Here is a 24274-nt window from a genome sequence, read left to right on the forward strand (position 1 = left end):
TATTTTATATATTTATATGAACTGCTTTTGTAGTTGGTGTTGTAGAATTTTGTAGTTGGTGTTGTAAAGTTGCCTGTAGTTTCAAAGCTTGTCCCGAAGCCATCACTAAAAAATGCAAACACTGCTTACCTGTAACAGATTTGCTCAGTTGCAGTAACAGTTCGCCCTCTAGTGGAAGCAAAGTGGAACTGCACTGACAGGACACTGGAAAAGGACATTCAACGTTATTGCACATTTCTGTGCAAAACACATAGCTGTGAAAATCTCCTGACAGCTGAAAAAGTCCACACGTCTAGAAAACAAAAACAGAGAAAATGGGCAGAATTCAAATTCATCCTTAGGAAAGGATTTAATCATGACCTAATCACTCCTATAATAATACACTTCATGTAAATAATGTGAGTCATGATCACACAGTGTTTTGGTTACAGGCCTGGTAAATTCCAAGTGCTACATCAGCACAGAGATTGTTTAAATGTTATTGATCTATTTGTTTGTCATCTTGGTATTGCTCATTTGAGTTATTCTTTACTACTCACGATTTTCTTTTACTTAGGCGTGACGTTTATGGCGTTATCTCTGTACTGCTCTAGCACTTGAAATTTCATTGCTGTAGGACTAATAACAGAGTCTGATCTTATACTTATGCTATCTTAAAGAATACAGTTTTTGCGTGCATGTGTGTGTCTATCAAAGCCAATTGGCACTGCAGTAAAGTCAGTGGTGTTGTCATGTTTGGCACTGTAAATGTGGCCTTTACAAACAACACCAATGCGTAAACCCCAGGAGAAAAAAAAAGGGGCAATAGATTCAAACTAACAGGGCTTTTTACTATGAGGTGACCTTGCATAAACCATGTGTATAAATGTAAGCACAGTGATTACGGGACACACATCATTTAGAAACAGGAAATATGAACGACGCATTGGTTGTTTACCTTTACCGGGAATCTGATTAAATCACCACTTAACACTGGCTGTGGCGATGCCTTTGAGACGTGCTCGAAGGCTGTATTTTTGTTTTTCCGCCAAACCACTGTTTTCTAGGTTAAGAAACCTGAGCCATTCATGTCATCATCTGGTGTTTGTGCAGCTTTATCGTAGTTAATAATACCTTTAAAGTCTGTGTTGGTACACAGGGGCCTGGGAAAGCTGTAATAGTGGGTTAGGCGACCCAGGCAAACTTCACGTTCTTCCTTTGGGCCAGCTGAATTATAAATAAGCACATAAACATATCGATAAGCATGGACATATACTAGAGTTTTAGATTACAAAAAGAGTCTTGGCGAGGGCAGGGGTCGCTGGCTGCATTAGCAAACGGGTGTCTCTGAGCACATTGCTGCCTTGACTGGTGTTATCTGCGCGGTGGGTTGTGGGTGTGTGAGCGTCGAAGTAAAATGGCGGACTTGGCAAACGAAGGTGAGTAAGTGGCAGAATGAGAAAAACAATACAGCTACTGTGGCCATGTAAAGCGTGTCTGTTCGTGGTTTGCATATTTGATAGCTGAAATCAAGCAACTGTGGCACACGTAAATGGCGACTTCAGGTGGATTAATAACGTCGCGGCGTTTATAAGGTTACAGCGTTAGCAAACAGGCTAACAATGCTAACGCTGGGCTTGGGGTAATACCTGGAATGTCTTGGAACGCCCTCCAGTTCTGCCTGTCAGTTAGCCGGTTTACCTTCTAACGCTAGCACCCGGCTATTTATAGTCGGTGTGTGTGTGTATTTGTTGCCATTTGTGGTGAGCTAAACGATCTAAGGTGATTATAAACGCCAAACTTGGCTAAGCCACATTTGAAAAGCACAGCGTGTAACGAAGCTAATATGTAAGAACAGCAGTGATTGGAAACAGTGTCCGTGTTTATTTCATGTTGTTAGCTTTACGTTTTAGGTTTGCTTGACGTTCATTTAGGCGCGTAGAGGAAAATGTCAGCCAGTCAGACAATGCTTCGGTTTAGCCTCTGCTTGTTTGCGCGTTTTCTTATTCCATCAAAATCAGATTGTCATCATGTTTGGCTTCTAATATGGGAGAATGAAGTGAGGACTGTAGTGACATTGTTTGTCAGGCGACATGACTCATGCTGGTTGGAGCGCATTAGCAGGCTAACTAGCCATCGAGCTAAACCTCCCTGGGCTTTAAGGAACAACCAGTGGCGCCGACTATTTACTGAAAAGGGTCAGATGGGTATATATGCTAACTGGTTAACATAAGCAAGGGACAAGTAGCCCCACTACTTGTATTTCAGATGTGAATAGAAGTGTTTCATGCCGGAAATCTTATATTCATTGGACAAGTTAGCTGATTGTGAGACAGACAGCAGATACAAAGGTGGGGGTAAAATGTAGGTCACACAACATTTTCTTTAGTTTCACACAAAAATGATCAGCTTAAACCATGCGGAGCGTGTGTCAAAGCGGTGATTGTCGCTTCAGGAAACAATCGTGGCTATGTGCTGCCGGCTTTTGGCTGATATCGCATGCATGCATGTTTTGCGCAGCTACAGCGATGCTACACCTGTTCAGTGTGCAGGCCTGACCCAGACAGAGGAAAACCTTTGTCTGCTAACGTTATAGGATTACACATCTTACACCAGGGTACAGTGTGAACATAGTCGTTAAGTGGCTTGAGCTGACATCATGTTATCGCCTAGCCTGGCTTTAGTTATTCTTGTTATGTTATGATCATAGATTATGGAGGCAAGAAAATACCGGTGGAAAGCGTCATAATTTCTCATTTAGTTATTTATTTATTTAAAATTACACAGTCTCTGTCTAGTTTGCCCATTCTGCAATACGTGTATTTGCATATCTCACATTTGATCACGTTATTTAGTTTATTGTGGATTGTTCACTTTAGGTAAACTTAATGTGATTTAATTGTTCCAGGAACTTCTAATAGGATTGTATGGTTAAGTTTAGTGTACTCGGTTTGATGGCATGATTTCGCCTGGCTGGTTGACACAGATAGAAATCAGATTGTTGTTAAGCTGCATTTTTGCAGGTCATCTTTTTAAGTTTCTTACATTTAAATTAGTTGTGAACAGTTGTTTAACTCACTGGAATCTTGACCACAGCAATTTTTGAAAAGTTAGACTTTTTATTTTTAATCAGCTGTACAGTCTATAAAATAGATGTCCAAATACACTTACTGCTGCACACCTTAAGTTAGTGTTTAGATGACTAGCCTACATCTTTTCTTAACAGACAAGCCTGCCATAGCGCCCCCTGTGTTTGTTTTCCATAAAGATAAACCACAGAAGGTAAGTTTCTGTTTTGTTTTGCTTTTCTTTATCTATAAGGGCTAAAATTGCCTTTTTGAGTTTGCAGATGTTATTTATGCCAACATTTAGTCAAGCTGAGTTTCTGAAAAGCACACATCCTAGAAAAGTTGTTGGATTCAAATTTGTCACTGTTAGCAGCATTTCCTGCAAAATCAGCGCACATCTTTCTTGCTAGTTTGTTTCTAATTTAATTAAGTCAAATTTTCATGCATTTAAGAAAGCTACCTAGGATTTATGAGTAATGGTGCTCCTTTGGTATAAATAAAACCCCCCCCAAACATTTTGCACTTCCTTGCAGAGATCTGCTGAGGGCTCAAGTGCAGAGGATGGAGAAGGTAAATGAAATATCCAAATTGGCCACTTTGTTTGTCCATGTTATCTTTCTGTTTAAACTGACATACAGTCATTATCATTTCACTTCATTCAGATTCAGATAAAGATGAGGGAAGCTATACTCCCCCTGTGAAAAGGGAAAGGACCTCATCATTCCCACCCCCACATTCTGGTAAGGGCACGTGATGACTAAGCAAAGCAGAGCGTTTACTTTATGTTGCTTCTTGCCTGTGGTGTACACATTGATTTGTATGCTGAGTGCAGTGCCTGTCTGTTACTTTGCAGTTCCCAAGAACAATGTATTCATGCCCTCAAGTTTCTGCCAGTCTCCGACTGGGAACTCTGACTCCGAGCCAGGTGAGCAATCTAGACCACTATTAGTTTTCCTTTCACAGCTTAAAGGGCCCCTGTGGTTAAAAAAAAAAAAAAAATCTCAGTATTAAAAATCAAACGCTTCAACAATTTAAGGCAGTTGGCACAAGACGCTCACTAAAACTGGTAAATAGTAGCTTTTGCTCACTTAAAGATTTTAAGTCACAGATCATTTTGGTAATTCTAAAAGTGTCACAAACTCTTAACTCTCACCAAGTTGACTCTTAGTTCTAGTTGACTCTTATTTAGCTATTTTACTCTGATTTTGTCCATTCAGTTTTGACTGCTGTCCTTTCAGAGTCTTTACTGCATAAACATAAACTGAAAGCAAATTTTTATAAATGTAGTATTGGTATTTACTTTACAACTTTTTGAATTATTCAAAATATTTCTGCATCTTGTTTTTGTTTGGCTTAAATTTAAGTCTTTGTATTTAGTCTGGTTTGAGATTTCACTTCTCCTTGCTCATTTCTCATTTGGCTCTCACTGCTCCAAAGATCTGTCAGTTTGTGTCATGTGTTGCACAAAGACCGTTCAGTATACCAAGCAGGGAGAAGTCTTTTTCTATATTTTGTAATTTGCCGCCCTCTCAAAACCTTCAGTAATACAGAAAATTTGTTTTTCTTTTAAGTTATAAGAACAATATGGCCTTGAGTCGCTTGTGATCCTGCCTCCATGCTCTGAACTGCCAGATTCAACTGGAAAACAAATGTGTGATGCTTGAATTTAAAAAAGGCAGAGTTAAGGTTAACATTAGTAAATACATAGGGTTTGTTATTATGATTTCCTAGTGTCATGTGGTGATAGCTGACAGCAATTTTCCAAGTGCCACTGCTACAGAGGACTAGCTTATTGGGTATTAAAAGCTAGTTTATTTAGCGCCGTCTTAGGTGTCTATGGTGTCTTTCTATGAATACAGTATGACTTGGATATAATAGCTGTTCCCACATTAGATCCTTCTTTGTAATTGAAGTATTTCTTTCTTTGCAAATGTATAAAATATAACCTGAAATTCTAAACAAGCTGCAGCTGGTAGGTTAGGGTAAGTTGGGCTTTAAACTTTAAAGGTTTCCGCTTCATGACCTTGCTTGTGCAAGCTCCTTGCCAGGGTTAGAGGTGTGTTTGTGTCAAACTAAAATTTGTCATTTTTTTATGTTGTTTATGCCCTTTTGTTAAGTTAAAAAGCCATGTAAATCCCCCCACCCCAAACAATAAATTTAGTCATTTGCAGTTTATATATCTGTTGTTCATTTGCACAGGAAGTCTACAAGGCCAAAAAAGTAGTTATGTTAGTTGGCATAAATTAGGCTAATGGGAACAAAAACATATGCATATTTGTTAAATAAGAAATTAAACAGTAACTGTAAGGAGAGGAAGTTAGGGTGAAGCTGGATTAACAACATTGTTTATCAGTAGCATATCTCTAACACAAAGCTTGTAAATAATTATCTTGTGGTAACTTTGCTTTGAACTCAGCAGCACTCGTCTGTGTCTGGTTTTCCTGCCAAAGCATAATATTTATAGGATGTCTGACCAGTAAATTTGTTGTATCACTTTAGATGTTAAATGATTTTGTTTAATTTGTGAAGCTCAGCTTAATCAGTCATTTGCCGAGTAGCCGTTCATACTTTAATTTGTTGAATCACTTTCATCAAGGTCATATTACACTGGTAAGACGAGTCAAAATGGGGGAAAATATCATTATGAAAAATACTGACTAGTTAATAGAGATATGAAATTATTATTGCAGAAGCACTTTAAGGGAGAATAAGGAAGTATGATTTTTATGGATTTTTTTTTAAATCCCATCTCTTGTCAAAGATAAAAGTGACCCAATCTTCTTCTTTTTTGCTTTAATGGCTTGAGCTCAATTGAAAAGTGACGTAGAGGTTTAAATCACTAGTCAACAGATTTACGGAGAGGACTTCCACTTGAGCAAACAAACAGGCTGTAGATAATAACTGCCTGAAGCATGTTACATAATGTGTGTATTTGAAAGTAAAACTAATGATGAACAGACTCAAAAAATGTTGTTAATAGGGACGCAGAACTACACTATGTGCTGGAAGTTTGGTTATTTTAGTTGCATTTAAAATGTTTATAGTGCTTTTATTGCTTGTGTGGTTTTTTTCTTCATTGTTTGCATGCATGTCCTGAGAGTTGCTGGTTAGTAAAAATGTTGAAAGATATTCACATTCATTTATATTTAATTATGCAAATACTTCTTATAATTAGATTGAAAATGTTTTTCTTTAGCATCTGTGTAATCTAAGCTTCACACATTTATGCACACTGGAAGGGTCTCCTAAACGCTGAGGACAAACAGGATGTGGCTTTTCGCATGTGCTTTTGGGTTTCTGTTCTAGTGCTGATTACTTGATGGTATCCCAATAAAGCCACTGAGATGAAGAGACGGCGGTAGAACTAGATCAAAGGCCCTAGAGCCCGCCATATTACTGAGATTCCAACACAACTCTTAAGGCCGTACAAGGGTTGCTGTGGTAACTGGCTCTGTGGTTACAAAATTTGCAAAGACAGAAGAGCATGCTCACATTAGGTTGTTGTGCAATACCTGAATATGTTTTTTTTTTAACTTTTGCTTCTTTTTATGGTTTGTTACACCAGAGGAGAAGCCCGTGGGGTTCCGTTTAAAACCACCGACTCTCATACATGGACAGGCACCAAGTTCAGGTAGATGTTTAACATGTTTTTGTGTTATTTTTACTATTTATACTATGGTTTTGTTATATACCTGACCACAAAAATCTGGCAAGTAGCTTTTGTAGTTGGTTCAGTTTTTCTGTTTATTTGCAGTATAATACAAAAGCTATTGCTGGATTTGCATGAAATGTTTTTGCATTAGGTGTTACTTGGTCCACACATACAAAATATTTGGAAAAGGTTTCTACTGTTTTAGATGGAGCAAAATTGCATCATATCTTCACAATTACTTTAGATTTGTTACTGAAATAAGAAAAACTGGCAGATATCATCAGATATCATCATGAGGCTCAAAAAAACCCATCTAGATGTAAACTCATTGTTGATCCAGACACTCAGTTCATGCACAGGGTGGAGGGAACTTTCATCCTTGGCAGATGTTTACTCAGACCGATCCTGTTCATTATGCATTATCATTTATTATTCAGGCTTTATCTGATGAGGACATCTAATCTTAATTATCAGCACTGACATTGGTACAGTCCTCATGAACAATTGATATGATTATACAAGTTACAACTATGTTTGAAAGCTGTCACAAAAAGTCAAGCATTTGAATGCAGGTTATGGTCTGGAATAACATCAGATTGTGCAAATATGCCCCCCTCAAATGAAGGGATCCCAAATGACTACTAATGTCATATTGACCTACCCCTTACTTGTACTCTACTCCCAGGCAAAGCTTTGAATATTTGCAGATTATTTTTAGTGAATCCAAAAAATTCTTTCTGAGCAGCCCACACATCAACATGTACATATAAAAGATATAACTGTGTGTACAAAGCATGAGAAAAACTGCCTCGGTTGCAGGTGTCCCTAGTCAGAAACCCAAGGAGCAGCAACGCAGTGTCCTCCGCCCTGCAGTTCTCCAGGCACCGCCCTCTAAATCACATTTAGAGTCCAGTGAGTAAAGCTCAGAGTCTTACACTCATTAGTTAATCACATGTAATTTAAGATATAATTGCAGTCGTTGTTCTCACTGTGCAAGCTGTTTTGCTCATGAGGTGTGTCGCTTCAAATGCTATCAGGATAGGTGAAAAGTTGGAATAATTTCCCTTTTTTTTCTGTCTGTAGATTCCAGTTGTGGAACCAATGGTGTGAAAAAGTCCTCAGATGGTGCACCTGTGACCCAGTCCCTCTTCCTGAACAACACAGAGCACTCAGCCACGCTGACTAAGACACCGGTGAGAAGACGCGAAACCTAAACAATTTATAATTAGGAGACAGAAATCAAACATGACTGCATTTCCTGCAGTTTTTGTTTGTTGAGTTTTTGTATTACAGTTTTTGCTTGTGTGTTTTATTTGTCCTGTTGACATATTTGTCTTTTTACTGTGTTAATAGACACAAGTCATAGAATGAAAAGCTCCAGCATAGAAAATTCATGTTTGTTTTTTTAAAAATGTTTTTTGTTTACATTTGATTAAATAATATAAACCTATTTATTAAAACATACATGTGTAAACTGTTACTACAAACATGTTACTACATTGCAACACTTGCTTTTCTGTCATTACCTCAGGTCTCCATCGTTACAGGGTTTTTGTTTGTTTGTTTCTTTAATGAATCTTTCAGCCACAGCTGAAAAAGGCAAACATAATTTGACTAACAAAGAGAAACCACACAGGTTGCGTGAGTTTGCTCCTCGTAGTGTTCAGAACAGCAGTCCAGCCAGTTTCAGTCATTTGTTTAGGCCAAATAAAAATTTGTGCTGTGACTGTTTTTAATAAATTAATTATGATTAGGCTTCGGTTTCAGCACCCAATAAAGTCCAAATGACTTCAAAGTGATGACTCATTCACATGCGTATCATTTGTACAAGTAAAGCAAACATTTTGGCTTCATTATTTCTTAAGTCACAAGTATGTTAGAAATTCTGATAATTGAAGAAATAATGAAGCACAGATGTTGCTTGGACACATTTCTTCAAACAGCATGAAAATGAACGAGACCGCCTTGGAGTCATTTGGCCGCACATATATGTGCTTCAGCAGGGTTAGCATAGTTGTATTCAGTTTCCCACAATACTGGATATTACAACCGTTGATTCTTTGTAAGGATGAATAAAGGAAATTGTACGTTTTTATCCTGTGCATAGACCCTAAATCCACTGTTGTTGTCTGCAGCTGGCCCTTCACTAGCTCTTCAGAGTGTTATTACTAGCCACTGTCTAAAGCTATGCAGCTGGATTTGCAGTGAGACCAGAGACTCGGGCAGCTTGCTGATTCTTATTCTTGATTCTTTATGATGGGAACTTCACACTACATTGCATGAATTAACTAGTAACTAAATGATCTGCAATGAGTTTCATCCAGAAATATTAACTATATTGCTGTGCCACTAATAGGCTTGCTAGGTAAATGGATTTGCATTAGGAAAATTAGGCACGTCTTGCTGCTGTATGCCACTTTTCTAGTATTTTGGCTACATACTTGACAATGGCCCAGACTGCTAAAAGTGCAATGTCACTTTTTTCTAAGTGAGACTGGGTCCCGTTTGTTTTTATGCAATGCACAGTCAACTGCAAACACAGTTAAGGTGCAAGTTGCAGTCAGTGTGGTTTGTGGAAGATATTAATGAAACTTGCTGCATGCAGGGGAAGTTCTTGTTGGTAAAAGATCCTTCAAATCTGATAAAGGCTCAGTGAACACTAGTTATATTAGTTGACCCTGCTGCTCTGTTTCTTCCTGTTTCAGAAACATGAAAATGAGGAAGATGGCTCGAGTGGTAACAAGGATGGAGAAAGAAAAGAGAAGAAAGAGTCAAATGTAGCAATATCATTTGTGTTTGGTCAGAATATCAAAGACAGAGCAAAGGTGAGTTTTCCTTCTGCTGGCTGTGAGCAGGTGAATTCGAAGCAAGAATTTTTGTGTCAAGCAATAGTGTGTGTGTTTGGTGAAATTGGATTTAAAAAATAAAGTTTTCTATAGCATGTGTAGCACCATCCTGTTTAGTACATAATGTGACGTTGTTGGTTGGTTGCTGCTAATAGCTAACATATGGTAATGTTAGTCTAACTGGTGACACAGTGCAAATGCAACTAAGTTTCTTACCAAAGTGCAATCAAGAAGCCTACCATCATCAGGATGTTCAGAGGGGAATAGATTAATGTGGGCGATGACCCAAGGGGGGGGCACACAGGAGCTTCCAAGGAAGAGATGCCGTAGTTCTTGGAACCCTTCTTTGTTTGTTTTGGTTTTGAAATTCTGTTGGGAAACTGCTGTGGAAAATTGTTTAGGTAAGCACATTATCTCACTGATAACTTTTACTCGCTTCTAATATGAAGTAAATTAAAATAAGTGAAGGGGAGTGAGACGTGAAGAGTCCCACCTGCGAAGATGCTGATGGTTATCAGGATTCCTAATCTTGCTTTGATAAGAAACGTTATGTTTGTAATGCATGTAGTAACCAGTTATCTTGTAGTTTCGCTGTGCTTGTGAAAAGAAAGATTTAACTTCGAAATAACTGGGGGTTAAACCTACTGATCCTATTTTCTGGGTATGCACTCTGTCGGCTGATTGGTCGCTCGGTCTGTACACCGACCTCATGAGATCAAATCAAATAGTGGGGAAGGTGCTTGACTCCAGCTAGTTGGTTCAGTGAACATCTGACTCAAACAGGCTCTCCCTCACACAGACCTATTTTACAAAGTCATCTACAAACCTGAGCATTATGGCTAGTTTTGGTAATTCCCGTTTCAGTGCAGCTAGCCAACAGTGAAGAAACCACTTTCTGCCTATGAGACAGAGTGGACAAGATATTCTAGTTTTTGTTTTTAACATAAAACTCATTGCTGCAGTCAGGGGCACCATAAAAGTGAGCCTTAGGCTGCTTTTTAGCTGTCACAAGTTATATGCTAATAACCAACCCACCTAATGACATCACATTCTTCACACAAGATGGCACTTTTTTTTTTTAAGAGTAAGTGGAAATATTTATTGTGAAACTTTAAAGTGGACATGAAACAAGTGCTTACTTATTGCTTGGACCAACATGATGCTTGGATTACATCATATTGGGTTGGTTAAGGATTGTCTGTAGAGATTTCTTAATCTACTTTCTGTCGTAAGATTTCCTTCCTGTGTCTCTCTCTCTCGCTCTTGCTCTCTCTCTCTCTCTCTCTCTCTAGTTGGAGGAAAACAATAAAGAAGACAATTCAAAGGACGGCGTGCCACTGGACTCTCAATCAGAGGGCACAAATTATTTCTTGCAGTACATCTCTACCACAAGGTAATTAAAAATGTGTTCTACTTCTACATTTTTTTTAAAATAGTATTTCTGCAAAATTCAGTATTAACTTTGATCAACGCGTTGATGCACACTTGCATTTCTGCCTTTTCAGTTCAAAAAATGCCACAAACAGTGCAGACAGTGGAGCAAAATTTGTTTTCGGGCAGAATATGTCTGAACGAGTTCTGGTGAGTTAATAGGGTGAATTCAATAGTCTGTTTACCTCCTGCAATACTGCAGAATTCCTAATGACTACAATTGAACGAGCTGCAATGATTAACTCTGTTGTGTTTTCAGAGTCCACCAAAGGGTGACTCTTCAAATGAGGAAAATAAAGACGTGTCAGCTGCCCCTGCTTCAGAGCCCTCATCGCAGGAAGCCACCCCAGAGAAAGGTAAAAAACCCACCCCTCCTATTATTTACAAAAATGGTTGCTATTTGGATTGATTACTAGTAGGTGTAAGCACAAAACTTTACTCCACTCAAGACAAAAACAAGACCTGTGGGCTTATGACTGTATATTCGTTTTATATTGTCTTAAACTTAAAGTCCACCTAAAAAGAAAAAAGCTTGATTTATGTCATAGAAGCAAGGTTTTAAAGTGTCCAGGGTTCGTGTCTTAACATACAAAAGGGGAATACTGAGTGAGAGAATATTTTACTTTGTTCGGTGACTTTGAAAAATAATTTACCATTTCATAGCTACTCAGTGCCCAGGCAATCATAAATGTGGGCGCAGAGCTCAAGTGCCTCTGCTCTGGAAATGATGCAGAGAACATTATCAAGCTTCTCTGTTCGGGGATGGAAGACAAGCTCCTTGATTACCCTGCAGTAGCACTGTTTCTGTGTTGCTAAAGGATCAGTTATATGTTTGTGTTTTATTTCACCAGTGAACAACGTGTCAGAGTCTTTGGAGGAGTCTGCAGCAGCATACACCAAAGCCACAGCCAAGAAGTGCATCTTAGAGAAAGTCGATGTGAAAACTGGAGAGGAATCAGAAAGCAATGTTTTACAGGTGAAAGACAAGGCGGGGTATTTCACTTGAAGACGTGCAGCGAATAACATGGTGAGAATGTTTTATAATCTTCTTTTTTTCCCCCTCCTCTTTTACTTCAGATGCAGTGCAAGTTGTATGTTTTTGAGAAGACTGCTCAGTCGTGGATAGAGAGAGGTCGGGGTTTGCTGAGGCTCAATGACATGGCATCGACAGACGACGGCACGCTACAGTCCCGTCTAGGTAAAAGCACCTTCAAAAAGCTGCTGGAGAGAGGAAAAAAAAAAAACAAAACCCTTTCTGTTATGAATGTGCACGTTTGTTTTTACAATTCAGTCACCCAAATAGCTTTAGCGGATGAAAGCATCTGATTGTTTTTACTGTTATTCTACCGGGACAGGTAGGGGCGACTATTATCTCAGTAAACCAAAACATACCTTTTGTTTTGATTACACGTGTTATGACAAAACCTAACAATGAACACAAGAGGGAGTCTGTTCCTACTACATGGCTCTGTTGACTGGCCACCGCAGTAGTATTGTGGTAATGTTTATATATGGTGGTTTCATTCAGACAAATCAAAATCTAAGTGTACAAGCATTCTGAAGTTTTGTTTTTAATGAATATTCAACAGTTTCAGAAGTTTCCTTTCACTGTATCCTGGTTAATATTTGACTAGACTGTGAAATCCTGGTACAAATCACATTCTCAGTGACAGAACAGAGTAGTTTCTAGGACTATAGCTGTGTATTTACTGCAAATACTAGTTGTGCCTGTTTAGTGAAGAGATTTTACAGTCAGTGGGCTGAAATGGTAAACACGTGCATATTTGCATCTGTATGTCACTGCTGTCGTGTGTTGCAGTAATGAGGACCCAGGGCAGCCTCCGGTTGATCCTCAACACTAAACTTTGGCCCCAGATGCAAGTGGACAAGGCCAGCGAGAAGAGTGTACGAATCACTGCCATGGACACGGAGGACCAGGGTGTCAAGGTCTTCCTAATATCGGTATGTGTTACTAAACGTTTAACATTTGAACATTTCATTTTTCCAAAGGGTGTTAGCTTTTAAGTGTTTTTCCCCTCCCTGTGTATACATCAAAAGTAAGAAAAACACAGAAAATTGTAATTTCTTTTTTTTTTAACAAGCATTGAAGTGGTGAAACATATTCTGCCTCGGTTTCACGCTGTCCCTTCCACTGTTAATGCGTCTTTATCATCGGTCTCATTCTGTTTTTGTGTATTTTTCCTCTTTAGTAAAGGGTGAATACATTTCCATGTTATTAATTTGATCAGCTCAGTATTGTCCTGTGATATTAAAACATTCAATGCCTACAGTTGGTACAAGAATACTGCTTTCAAACATATTATTTTGAGGTAGTTAAAAACTGTTCTTAATAAAATGCATTACTTCCTCCCCCAGATGTTTAACATTCCAGCCGTTCTGTGGGTTTTGGAAAGCATTTAATCTGAAACATCTGCGTTTCGAAGTGGCAATTTTATAATTCATATAACACATTTCATTAAATGTAAACTCAGTGTGCATAACCCAAACATGAAAAACATAAAAACAAATGTAGGCTTACTTAAGTCAAAGCAATAAAAAACTAACTTTACAAGAAAGTTTAAAAAAAGAGGCTTTAAGCTTGTTTTGTAAAGTGTAAACAGTTGTAAATGACCTCAAGTCAGCAGGCAGCTTGTTCCAAGGTTCAGTTTCCACAGTAACTGAAGCACCCTCAGCACACTTGGATCTAATTCTGAGAATAGTTAAAAGATCTAATTAGGTTATAGATACTGAGAAAGTCAGAGATGAACTGGGAGGGCAAACTACTGAGAGCTTTATAAGTTTGTAGAAGTACTTGTACAGGTAATTCTGTGTTGAACTGGGAGCCAGTGAAGTGACTTCAGTAGCTGGGTAATATGTTGAAATCTGTAAGGACTCTGGCTGCTGCGTTCTCAACAAGATGAAGTCATCCTACTGATAATTTGGAAAATCCTGCAAATGGAGCGTTACAGTGTACCAATGCAATGTGCATGTGTCATGTCCATGTGGCTGAATTTTGTTTACACTTTTGCATATTTAGGGTAGCTCTAAAGACGTAGGTCAGCTGGCTGCAGCGTTACATCACCGTATCCTGGCCCTGAAGAGCAGGGTGGAACAGGAGTCCGAGACCCCAGCAACAACCATCCCCGATGCCGAGGTACCGCAGTCCAACGAGGATGACAGCGACGAGGAGGACAATGCCTCTGCCTCCGCTTCAGCCTCTACTCCTGCTACAAGTCAGTGATTTGTATTTCTTATTTTGATTTTCTAGTTTTTACTGCAGCAGCTCTTGTTTGTTTTTCAGTGATTCAACTAAAATACCTTTGCTGACATGTTGCGACTCTGCTCCTGCAGGTAATTCAGAGGGAGGAGAGAGCCAGGCAGCTGGAAGCACATAGCGTCACTCTTGGAAAGCCTGCTGAGATGCCGCTGTAGAAGCATTTTGCTGCAGGCATCTCCATGGACACCCCATGACCAACGTGGGTCCTCCAGACCAGTACTTTTGGATATTAGAAGTCTAGCTCCAGGAAATAACCCCCTGTGCCGGAGTGTCTCACCCAACTCGTGCAGTTCATCTTCTCTGCGTTCAGCGTAATATCTGGAGTCGTTTCTTCCCGCCCTCTCCTGTTTTTGTGTTTAATTTTTGTTCTCGAGTATTTTTTTTTTCTTCCTCTCCCCGATAGCAAAAATAAAGACTTCAAAGCTTTGGTTTGGGACTTCTCTGCTCATCATATTGATGAGTGTAAGGGTGTTTTCCTCTACATTTTAAAGTATGGCACATGTTAAGACTGCAGTTTCTACTTTGGGACCTTTATACTCACTCTACAGCCGTACCTCTGGACACCACACATCCAGAGGAGCTTCATTCACATCGTATTTGACTCGTCATCCAGTCGTTTGTTGTTTTTTCTTTTCTTTTTTTTTTCTCTTACATCAAGTCCAGCCTTCCTCTTGCCCCCCTCATCCTGACCAGTCTGTGCGTTAAGTTTTGGCAAATGTAATTTATTTTGGGCTGTCATTTTCATGAGGCATCTCAACACATATGTGCTGTTTGTAATGGCTAGCCAAGACCACTCGAGTTGTCATTAATAGCAGTTTCTTATATTTCCTATTGACCTATATTATAGCAAATAAAAGACTGAAACAGTGCAGTTTCCGCTAATGTGAGTTAATGATTTGGGGACAAAAGGGCAGTTCACCACAATGTTTCGTCTAGATTTCTACGATGTGTTAGTCATTCAGCGTCTGGTTTTTACTTTTTTCCAAAATTAGAAAAAACATGAACTCACCCGTCTACATTCTGCATGTAACTGTTACTTTTCTCCTTTTCCAGCATCCCAGGGGTTTATCGTGTTGATTCATATTTTTATGTTGAAGATTTTTTTTTATTTTATCCATTTACATTTGGAAAAAAGGTTTTGAATGAAAGAATTCATGTGTGGAAAATTTGAGTGACAACTGTAATACCCTTTGAATGTCATGTACATTTGAATATATCATCATTTAGTAGCGCACCATGTTTTCTCATCTCCAGCTGCCCCCTTTACAAAATAAACCATTTTGGACTGACCGCTATTGTTCCCTCTGAAACTGGGTTTTCTGCACTAGCAAGAGGGGTATCAGTATAGTATATGTAATACTTAGACATTGTCTCTAGTGATAAGTAGTACCTGTAAGCAACAGTACAATAATGAATAACTCTCTAAAGAGGGAACAAATTTTACCCTTGGACATAATTGAATACGTGGAATGAGAACAGCCTATCTGTTTTGTATTCATGTGCTGGATCTGGCCTGCAGGTTGATGAATGCTGTGCTGACTGCACTGAGCAGGAATCAGACTAAATCTTGTTTATATACAGTATTCATCAGGCACAAGGTCATGAATATTTGATGCATGTACCTATCATAACAGCCCAGCCTAATCGTATACATCCAAACTAGAAACATAACTGCCACTGCTCGCAAATTCTTAGCCTTATCTGCCTTTCTGTGGTGACTCGGCAGGAAAGCATTTTTCTGCAGCGTCTCCCGTAAATGATTGCAGTTGTGTGGTGAAAGTCAAAGCTAAACACTCCGAGCTTAGATGCTGGGCTAGTGTAACAAGTCAAGCACTACTAACTTTTTGGAGTTTTACTTGAGGCCTTGACGTGCGCTGCAGATTCTCTTTAATTCTCATCAAATGTGATTCATCTTCATGCTTTTCTTTTAAAAATCTAAATACTGGTAACAACCAAGGGCACGCATCTTTATTGTGATGGTGTTTGTTTGAAAGATTGTTGACTTTGTGAACATGTCGTTAAAAGCAGGGTCGTCGTCAGCACAAAGGATCTTCGCCTCATTGAATTCCCAAACATTAAACTTCACACATAAACCATTTGGTTTTCACCTGAAAGATTGGGCCGCAAACAATAGAAATCTTCTTAACATTTTCTCAAAGTACTTTAAAGTAGTGGGGAAGGAGGTGAGATAAGCATCAGAGAGGAAAATGAATTGCACAACATGCATACCCCCAGTTCTAAAATCAGAAGAAAGCCACCAAAGGTGATTTAAATGGAGACACACTTGAATAGTTTTTTCACCTGGCTTTTGTCAGTAGTGAGGTCAAACTATGTAATGACTAAGTTATAACCGCAATGCGTTTTAAAGTTAGTTATACGAACAAAGCAGTTAGTCAGGTTGTGATTCAGCTTGTTAGGTCAGAATAGAGAGATTGGGACATGGTCTCGACTTAAATGGAGCTTAAAATTGGGACTGTACTTATCAGGGTTTTCCACTAACACTCAGCTACTGTGACTAAAAGGGTTTTTCTCCCAGAACTTCTTGGCGATTGGTATCTATGCCAAGGTTTAAACTTACCATAACACCATCAAACTGATACATGAAAAAATGGAGGAACTAATGAAACAATGTGAAGCATAAATTTATTACTAGCATAATTACGACAAGGTTAGAACAGTTTTTTCAAGGCAATTCTAAAGAAAGACAGAAAATCTTATTTCCTGTTGTCTGTTTTTGCAGAAATAAAATATTTCCTTAAATGCATACCTTGTGAATAGTTTGTTTTAGCCCTGCATCTGTTCTTCATAGAAAACTTGCTGGTCCTGCACAGATTTGGACCACATTTATTTTCCAGCTGATCAAATGGATCACAAGCACTTTTTAAGGCTGAAGAAATATAAGACCACAGTTTTCTACTAGAGTTGGCAAGCCACAGACATTCAAGAAGAAATTTAGAGCATACTAAAACATAGGTGAAACATAAATGTGCTAACGTGGTTTCCACTGCTGAGTCTGTCCTCTTTTGTAGTCACACTGGAGCTCTAGCTAGACTTTTCATTAGGCATCTCATCCTAGTTTCCATGTGTTATCTTGGGGATGTCTCCCAAATATAGTCATGAATTCTGCTTTGCAGTAAAAAAAAAAAATTGAGCTCCAGTTCTTCATTTATCTTCACATATAATGAATAATGAAACTTGAGCATGTGGATCCAAAGCACTGGGTTTAAATGTATTTTGTAATGCTTTGTAATGCTGTTAGACTGGCATTAAATTAAGATTTATTTTTTCCCATCATAGGATGATGAGAAAAATCCTCTTCTCTGCAAGCCTGTGTTGATTTATGGGGTTTGTAGATAGCTTTCCTTGAAAAAAAAAAAAAGTATTAAATAAACAAACAGTAATCCCCTGGAAAAAGTGGACTTAATATTGACAAGTGGTAGGTTTTCAGCTAGCTCCCAAAAAAAAAAGCGTGTTCGAACATAACTGGTGCTCTGAATCACATCTTTTATTGTTTGCTTTAGGCACTGGTGTCATAAAGAGGTAATAATAATCACAGTGTTTCCATAATCGCCATGTATTGTGGATACTACTAGGCAACACTTTAAGGTAAATATTTTTGATATATTACAGCAGATGATACTTGAAGTGAAATTGGTCTGTTTTGCAAATGTTCAGTCTACCACATCGATCCAGATTGTTGTGTCACTGCAGCTACAGAAATACGCGGCTACCTGTAGACATACGGCGCCAATTTTGGGAGTCAGCATTTGACTCGAGGCTTTTCAGGAAATATACTCCCATCAAGAATTTGTCTGTTCAGACTGTGGTTAACATTGGTAAGGTTGTCGTCATTTTGTCCAGCCTTTTATTTTATCCATCCACTTTCACTTCGCTCACATATTTTATGATGATGGGATGATGAGTAGAACTGATAAATTCAAGAGAATTGCTAACTTGGTGTCTTTCTGCTCCCCTTTCTTGCCTTAATACATGAAATATATAAGAATTAAATACACATTAGTGCTTTCCACGCTCATAGCGAATGAAAATTACTATGCAAGGAGCTTAAACCCTCTTCTTACTTCTCTTAAACATCACCATAGATTTCCTGATTCTTCATCTGTTCTAACTGAATTATTCCTTCTCAGTTTCATCTGTGGTGTGGTCACACAGAGTGTTTTAATATAATTTCATTTGAAGGATAATTCGTCATTTTTTTTAAGGAACCTTTTGCAAGGAAATATTGTCACAGGTAACATGCTGAGATGGGCTCCACCCTGCACCGCAACCGTGATTTGAACAAACCGTTAGAATGAATGAATGGATGAAATTTGTGTGGCAAATTTGCAACAAACAAATGTTAATATTAGACAGCGATAACATGAATACACACAAAATGCAGTTGATGATTTTATTTATTAATACCCCGTCTTGTGTAGAAAAGTATTTGCCTCCTCTTGTTAAATCATACATTAACTGTGATTAACTAAAGTTTTTGGAAAGCTCAGCTCAGTTTTACTAGCCACACCCAGGCCTGATTACTGCCAGACCTGTTGAATCAAGAAATCAGTTAGAGTATAACCTGTGTGGCAAAGGGAAGTAGGCTAAAAGATTTCAGAATGCTGCGTTCTAAAGAAACTAAAGAACAGATGAGAAGCAAAGTTCTAATTTCCAAGGTTTTGAAACCACATTGAGACCCATTATCCACAACTCATCCAGGAGGTCACAAAAGAACCCAGAGCTTCATTTAAAGAACTGCAGACCTCACTCGTCTCAGTTATGACCAGTGTTGATGATTCAACAATAAAAAAAAAAAAAAACATGGACACAAATGTTTTAAGCCAAAAAAGAACAAAGGTTCGTCTCACATTTACTAAAAAACATCTGATAATCCCAAAGACTTTTGGAAAAATATTCTGACAAGTCAAAAGTTGAAGTTTTTGGAAGTTTTCTGTCTCGTTACATCGGGTATAAAACTAACAGCATTTCATAAATGAACATTATATCAACAGACAAACACAGTCTGGGGCTGCTTTTCTGCTTCTTGGCTGAGACGACTTAATTGACGGAACCATCCTTTCTGCTCTTTACCAGAAAACCTTGAAAGAGATTGTCTTCTCAAGTCTCAAAACAACAAGGAGTTTGTTTTGAAGTTGCCTACTCAAAGTCCAGACTTAAAATCCAATTGTGAGGCTTTGGAACGACCTCAAACAGACCCGTCATACCTGAAAGCCCTCCAATCTGGCTGAATTAAAGACATCCTGTAAAGAAGAGTAGGCCAAAATTCCTCCACAGTGATGTGAAAGACTTATTGCCAGTCATCACAAATTGCATTTTTAGTTCTTGTTGCCAAAGGTGCCAAAGGGCATAACCTGCTATTAGTTTTACAGGGCAATTACTTTATCACTAAGTAGGTTTGGATAGTTTTTTTCTTCCCAAATAAATGAAATAATCACTTAAAAACCAGATTTTGCATTTGCTCAATTTATCTTTGTCTAATATTAATGATCTGAGGCATGCAAATGTGACAAATATGCAAACAAATAGGAAATCAGGGGAAAAATATAGTTTTTTCTCATCACTGTAAAAATAAAAATGTTGCCCTCAGTTTGCACCGTTTCAGGATCAAATGAACACTCAGACTGATGCTTTTCGCCCAACAAATGCAAATGGCGCGCTGTAGAAACACATTACTTCAGACCAGGTGGAAGCTATTGCAAAGTGATACTGCACCTATTATGCATTGTTTAGGAAAGTAAAAGCTCAGGAATGAACTCTTATATCACCGCTGAAAAAGTTCCCTTTAAGAATTCCTTACAGAGGACAAATTACAATTGCTAACACAACACTCGCTGCTCTTCTTCATGGAGTCGGCGCTGGTGTTGTAACTCACATGGCACTAAAAGGGACGCCATGTCTTAAGACCTGTTATCACCCGTGAGCTGAACCGTGTTTACAAAAGGCAGATCTGTAAATGAGTCATGTACTTCTAGCTGATCCGAGAAGTTTTGGCAATGCTTGAAGGACAATCTTGTCAGAGAGGATTAAGTTCTGAGGTAGAAGCTGATAAAAGATTGTGATGCAGGAGACGGGGGAGTAGTATTTTAATGTCAGCGAAGAGAGGTGAGTATCTATCATAGTCGTATTATATCCTTCCTTCTGAGCAGATTAAGTGAACAGCAGGTGCCACATAAAAACAGCCATCAAAACCAGAGTAATATTTATATGATCTCCCATAAAGAGGCGCCGATGATTCTTTATTTGTGTCATTTATTTCCTTACAAGGAATTAAGCCATTCCTAGGAGGCCAGGGAAAATAAAAATCACTTCAGCATTCCTATTTCAAGTATGAGACATTTACGAGCAGCATCCTCCTCCGGGATGGAAATGTTGTATAAATAAAGGAAAAATATTGGCCAGAATGAATGAGATGCAAAATGGTGTGGAATTTTAGCCAAATGCACAAACCCAACCTAATGATCTAGCATGGTTTTTTATTGTAAGTCTAGACACTAGACAAATGGCTTGTGTTTTTTCTCCGCGCTGATACCCAGGGAACGTTTGTCTGGTGACAAACACTTGTGTACTGCAGAGCTCAGACAGCAGTACCGACAGCAGAAAGCATCACAGATGTCGAGGAATTGTTTCATTATGCATGAGCCGCATTCAATTTTGTCTCTTTTTCCTCCTAAATTGTAACTACATCTGACTCCTCCTCACTACATGAAGTTTAGATGTTCAGATTTCCATATTCAGAGCAGTTGAAGGATTTCTTTTCAAAGCATTTAAAATCTGGGAAACAGCAGAAGGACTAGAAGTTGTTTAAGAAAATGAAATATATATATCATCCCTATACTTTTTGATAACAGGTGTAAATGCAGCATGTCCTTAAAGCAGTTGGACCTCCCGGGTTTTTTTTACATTTAGATATAAAATCACATCATATACTGTTTTTTAAGCTGTCCTTCTTCTATATTCCACAAGGTGGGGCTGTGAAACGAGAAGGATGCCTCAAGTTCAGTGAAACTTTGAGGTGAAGCCTCTATGGCAATAAATAAATAAATAAATAAGAGGCCACCTTGCCTCTGTAAATATTTAACAATAATAATATATGAATAACAAACCTTTTTATTATTTAAATCTGACAATAAATTCATTTAAAAAGCTTATTCGTGTGAAAAATAACAGTCATTACTTTATTAGCAGATTAAATCTGCAGACTAAATATCTAGCAGCAACTTCCTGTATACAAGACAAACAAACTGTAGTTTAAAATTGGGATTCATCAGTGTAATTATGACCCTAAAAAAAGAACATTAACATCTTGGAGCTGAAGTGTGCCGTAAGCTCATTGCTTCCTCTGGCCTTTCAGACCTACACCTTTCCTTTTTTCTTCCTCCCCTCTCTTTAATCCTCCACTGTTCCATCAAATCCCACCACTCCCAGTGATCACCCCACCCCAAAGCCCCTACAAACACTCATGCACACTACAAACACTCACACACCCAGCATTGAAAAATAAACATCCCTGCACGCACAGGCCTTTTAATATCTGACTCAAATCAAAAGCATTTTAACTTAAAACACCTCTCCCCTGCCTGTTTAGTGGGTGAACTGTGAGAGAGCCTATAGTTTACAGATTGCAAGGTGTGGAGCGTATCCTTATCCAGATGGGAACCAATCACTAAATGGAACACTAAATAAACAAATAAATAAGAGCACCACAGCAAGTAGCACAGAGAGCATAAAGGAAGAATGCGGAGGCTGAGAAAACACTGTCAGCTTTACTGTCGATGCCTGACATATCTCAGCATGCTATCGGCACCGTTAATGTTCATTGCTGAAGCTCGCCCAGCTCTCAGTAGCATCTCTGCAGCGACATTCCTTCAACACGAACGAAACACTTCAATAGAACCTGGCTGACAAAGTGAGGTAGGCTAACAGCCGAGTGTTCACTGCTTGCAGAGACTCACACCGGAGGACATCACAAGCAGAAAACAGAACATCCCCAGTTCCATAAACTCACGCCAGCCTGCCCGCAGAATGGCCGTCATTAGCTTCAACAGCAGAGGCAGTGCAATCCAAGATCTGTTTAGAGACAGACGTTGCCAAATCAAGCCACCGTTTCCCCACTAGTGCAGTGGAATCAGCTCAATCCTGCAGCGGCCCAAGTGGATCTGGTTACGATATTCTGCCCCTCACTGTGATCATTTATGCCATATGCAACATAAACTAATCACAGACTAAGGTCTTTTCTGAAACACAAAGTGCGACAAGTGTTTTTCAGTGATCCACCGTATGAATGTAATGAATTATTAATGATTATTTATGTTTTAAGCACTTAAATATTTATGGATGTGGAAGGCAAAATGAACATAAATTATGAATAAAGAAGGATGTACAACTGCATTTCTATGACTCATATACATCGATCTCTATGAGAAAATGATTTATCCATGATCTAAAGTACCCACCCCCCAAAACAAATCCTATATAAATCAAGTAATTTAATTAAAAATATTAACGCCCAGTGTCTTAGAGTAAGCATACTGTTATACAGCCAAGAAGGGATTGTGCTAATTTGTCTTTGGAGAGTTCAGGGTTGCTCAGGAAGAGGAGAAACACCTGCGCGCTGCAGTTGTTCAGGCTGTTTTGGGTTCTCCAGAGTCATCGCTGCATCCTCCGTGCCTCTATCTTCCTCTAAAACTGTCTGAATTCACCAACACGCTGCAGCTGGACATGGGAGGGGGGTTGTAAAACTTTGGCATGTTTATTGTAGATCTTGTCAGTGCCGTTAGCAGCAACAGATGTCTTACATGCACTAACACTATTATCCCCCAAAACACTAATGTTGACAGGAATATTCCGGGGTTTTCCCTTAATTCTGCAAACACAAACAATCGTCTGTTTCGTCTGTGATGACTTTCTCCAGCACGCGGACAGCTTACACATTGCACAAGAAAGGTCCAAAAAAGGCGACATTAAGGAGGGATTATTGCGGTTAAAATGGTTTAACTGAGCGTCGCTCAACATCTTCTTGGTTCGGTTTTACTTAGCTGTCGGCAGGAGGCTTCCCTTCTTTCAATTTGGACTTTAATTACCTCCCGCTGGCCCGAAGTCTAACCTTCTTTTAACGCTCCATGAAATCACACAAGGAAAAACAAATAGCTGTAATGATTATTTCTCTGAAAATGTCAAACCACGGTGCAGGAGTGTTACAGATTCCTCTAGATTAATCATACTTTGTGATCAAATGGGTGCCATGTGTCATTATGTAGTTTACATTTCTCACCTGTGTTGCTTTGATTAAGCAGCTATCAACATTTCTTTCCTGCAGGTCTTCCAGTTCTCTGCTGCGGATGCATGTGCAGGCGCTTTGGTTTGACGTCCATTTGCTGAAGTGGTAAGTAGCGGAAATATCTGTTTATGTCAGAGGTACAGATTCTTTTTCAGTGCAGCTATAAACATTTTTAAGCACATTTTTGAGGGCGCAGTGTATGAGAAGCGATCAGGAAACTGGAGAAAGAAAACAATGTAAATGCAACATGCATGAAGTTTTTCTCTTCACTCTGGTGGTAACTGGAGTGAGGAGTTGTCATTTCAAGGGTGAAATTCTTTATATTTCAGATCTAATTGCATCCAAATGTTTGAGGGTACTGTGTGTTTCATGCAACAGAGGCATGCACTTCCCTGCTATTCCTGAAGCTTGACTTTAATATAAGAAATCTTTCAAAATACAAACTGTTGAAATCATTTCACCCCCACAGCTGTAGTAAATACAGTAAGTCCCACTCAAGCTCAAACATGTGCTTGCTTGGCCAAATAAAACCCAAAGGGGTTTTTTTTTTTTTGTTTTTTTAACTCACAAATATACAAAAGTTTTCACTGACCGTAATCTCTAAGAACTATCTCTGTTCAGCTCTAAACTCAGATAACTGAAGCAGACTCCTCGGTTAACTTCAAATTCCTGCAATCACGGTGTACGGATGAGCTCCAAGAGGCGGCGTTGCCTCATTTAAAC

At 38.8% G+C, this 24274-nt stretch overlaps 1 protein-coding gene across 4 annotated transcripts; it reads left to right on the plus strand.

Moving 5' to 3' along the window:
• The first annotated feature begins 1353 nt into the window (after positions 1 to 1353).
• On the plus strand, positions 1354 to 14904 carry ranbp3b (RAN binding protein 3b). 4 transcript variants are annotated; one of them, XM_080907289.1, is made up of 17 exons: positions 1355 to 1418; positions 3206 to 3261; positions 3581 to 3617; positions 3710 to 3787; positions 3901 to 3972; positions 6613 to 6678; positions 7519 to 7611; positions 7783 to 7892; positions 9405 to 9524; positions 10838 to 10938; positions 11051 to 11126; positions 11236 to 11332; positions 11828 to 11952; positions 12054 to 12174; positions 12796 to 12938; positions 14014 to 14209; positions 14328 to 14904. In XM_080907289.1, the coding sequence occupies exons 1-17, from the start codon at positions 1397 to 1399 to the stop codon at positions 14369 to 14371; spliced, it is 1557 nt and encodes a 518-aa protein (XP_080763415.1). In that variant the 5' UTR covers positions 1355 to 1396; the 3' UTR covers positions 14372 to 14904. The 4 variants fall into 4 exon arrangements, with proteins under 4 accessions (XP_080763417.1, XP_080763415.1, XP_080763416.1 ...); XM_080907290.1 differs by having other exon boundaries at positions 1373 to 1418; positions 3248 to 3261; XM_080907291.1 differs by lacking the exon at positions 7519 to 7611 and having other exon boundaries at positions 1354 to 1418.
• Positions 14905 to 24274: the final 9370 nt, after the last annotated feature.

This window comes from Rhamphochromis sp. 'chilingali' (genome assembly GCF_963969265.1).
Source record: "Rhamphochromis sp. 'chilingali' genome assembly, chromosome: 16".
In the NCBI taxonomy this organism is placed as follows: Eukaryota; Metazoa; Chordata; class Actinopteri; order Cichliformes; family Cichlidae; genus Rhamphochromis; species Rhamphochromis sp. 'chilingali'.

Coding starts and splice junctions, on each gene's coding strand:
- ranbp3b (XM_080907288.1), top strand. CDS start 3,178: ATGACTAGCCTACATCTTTTCTTAACAGACAAGCCTGCCATAGCGCCC. Junction 3,973..6,612: donor GAACTCTGACTCCGAGCCAG/GTGAGCAATCTA, acceptor TTGTTACACCAG/AGGAGAAGCCCGTGGGGTTC. Junction 11,333..11,827: donor GGAAGCCACCCCAGAGAAAG/GTAAAAAACCCA, acceptor TTATTTCACCAG/TGAACAACGTGTCAGAGTCT.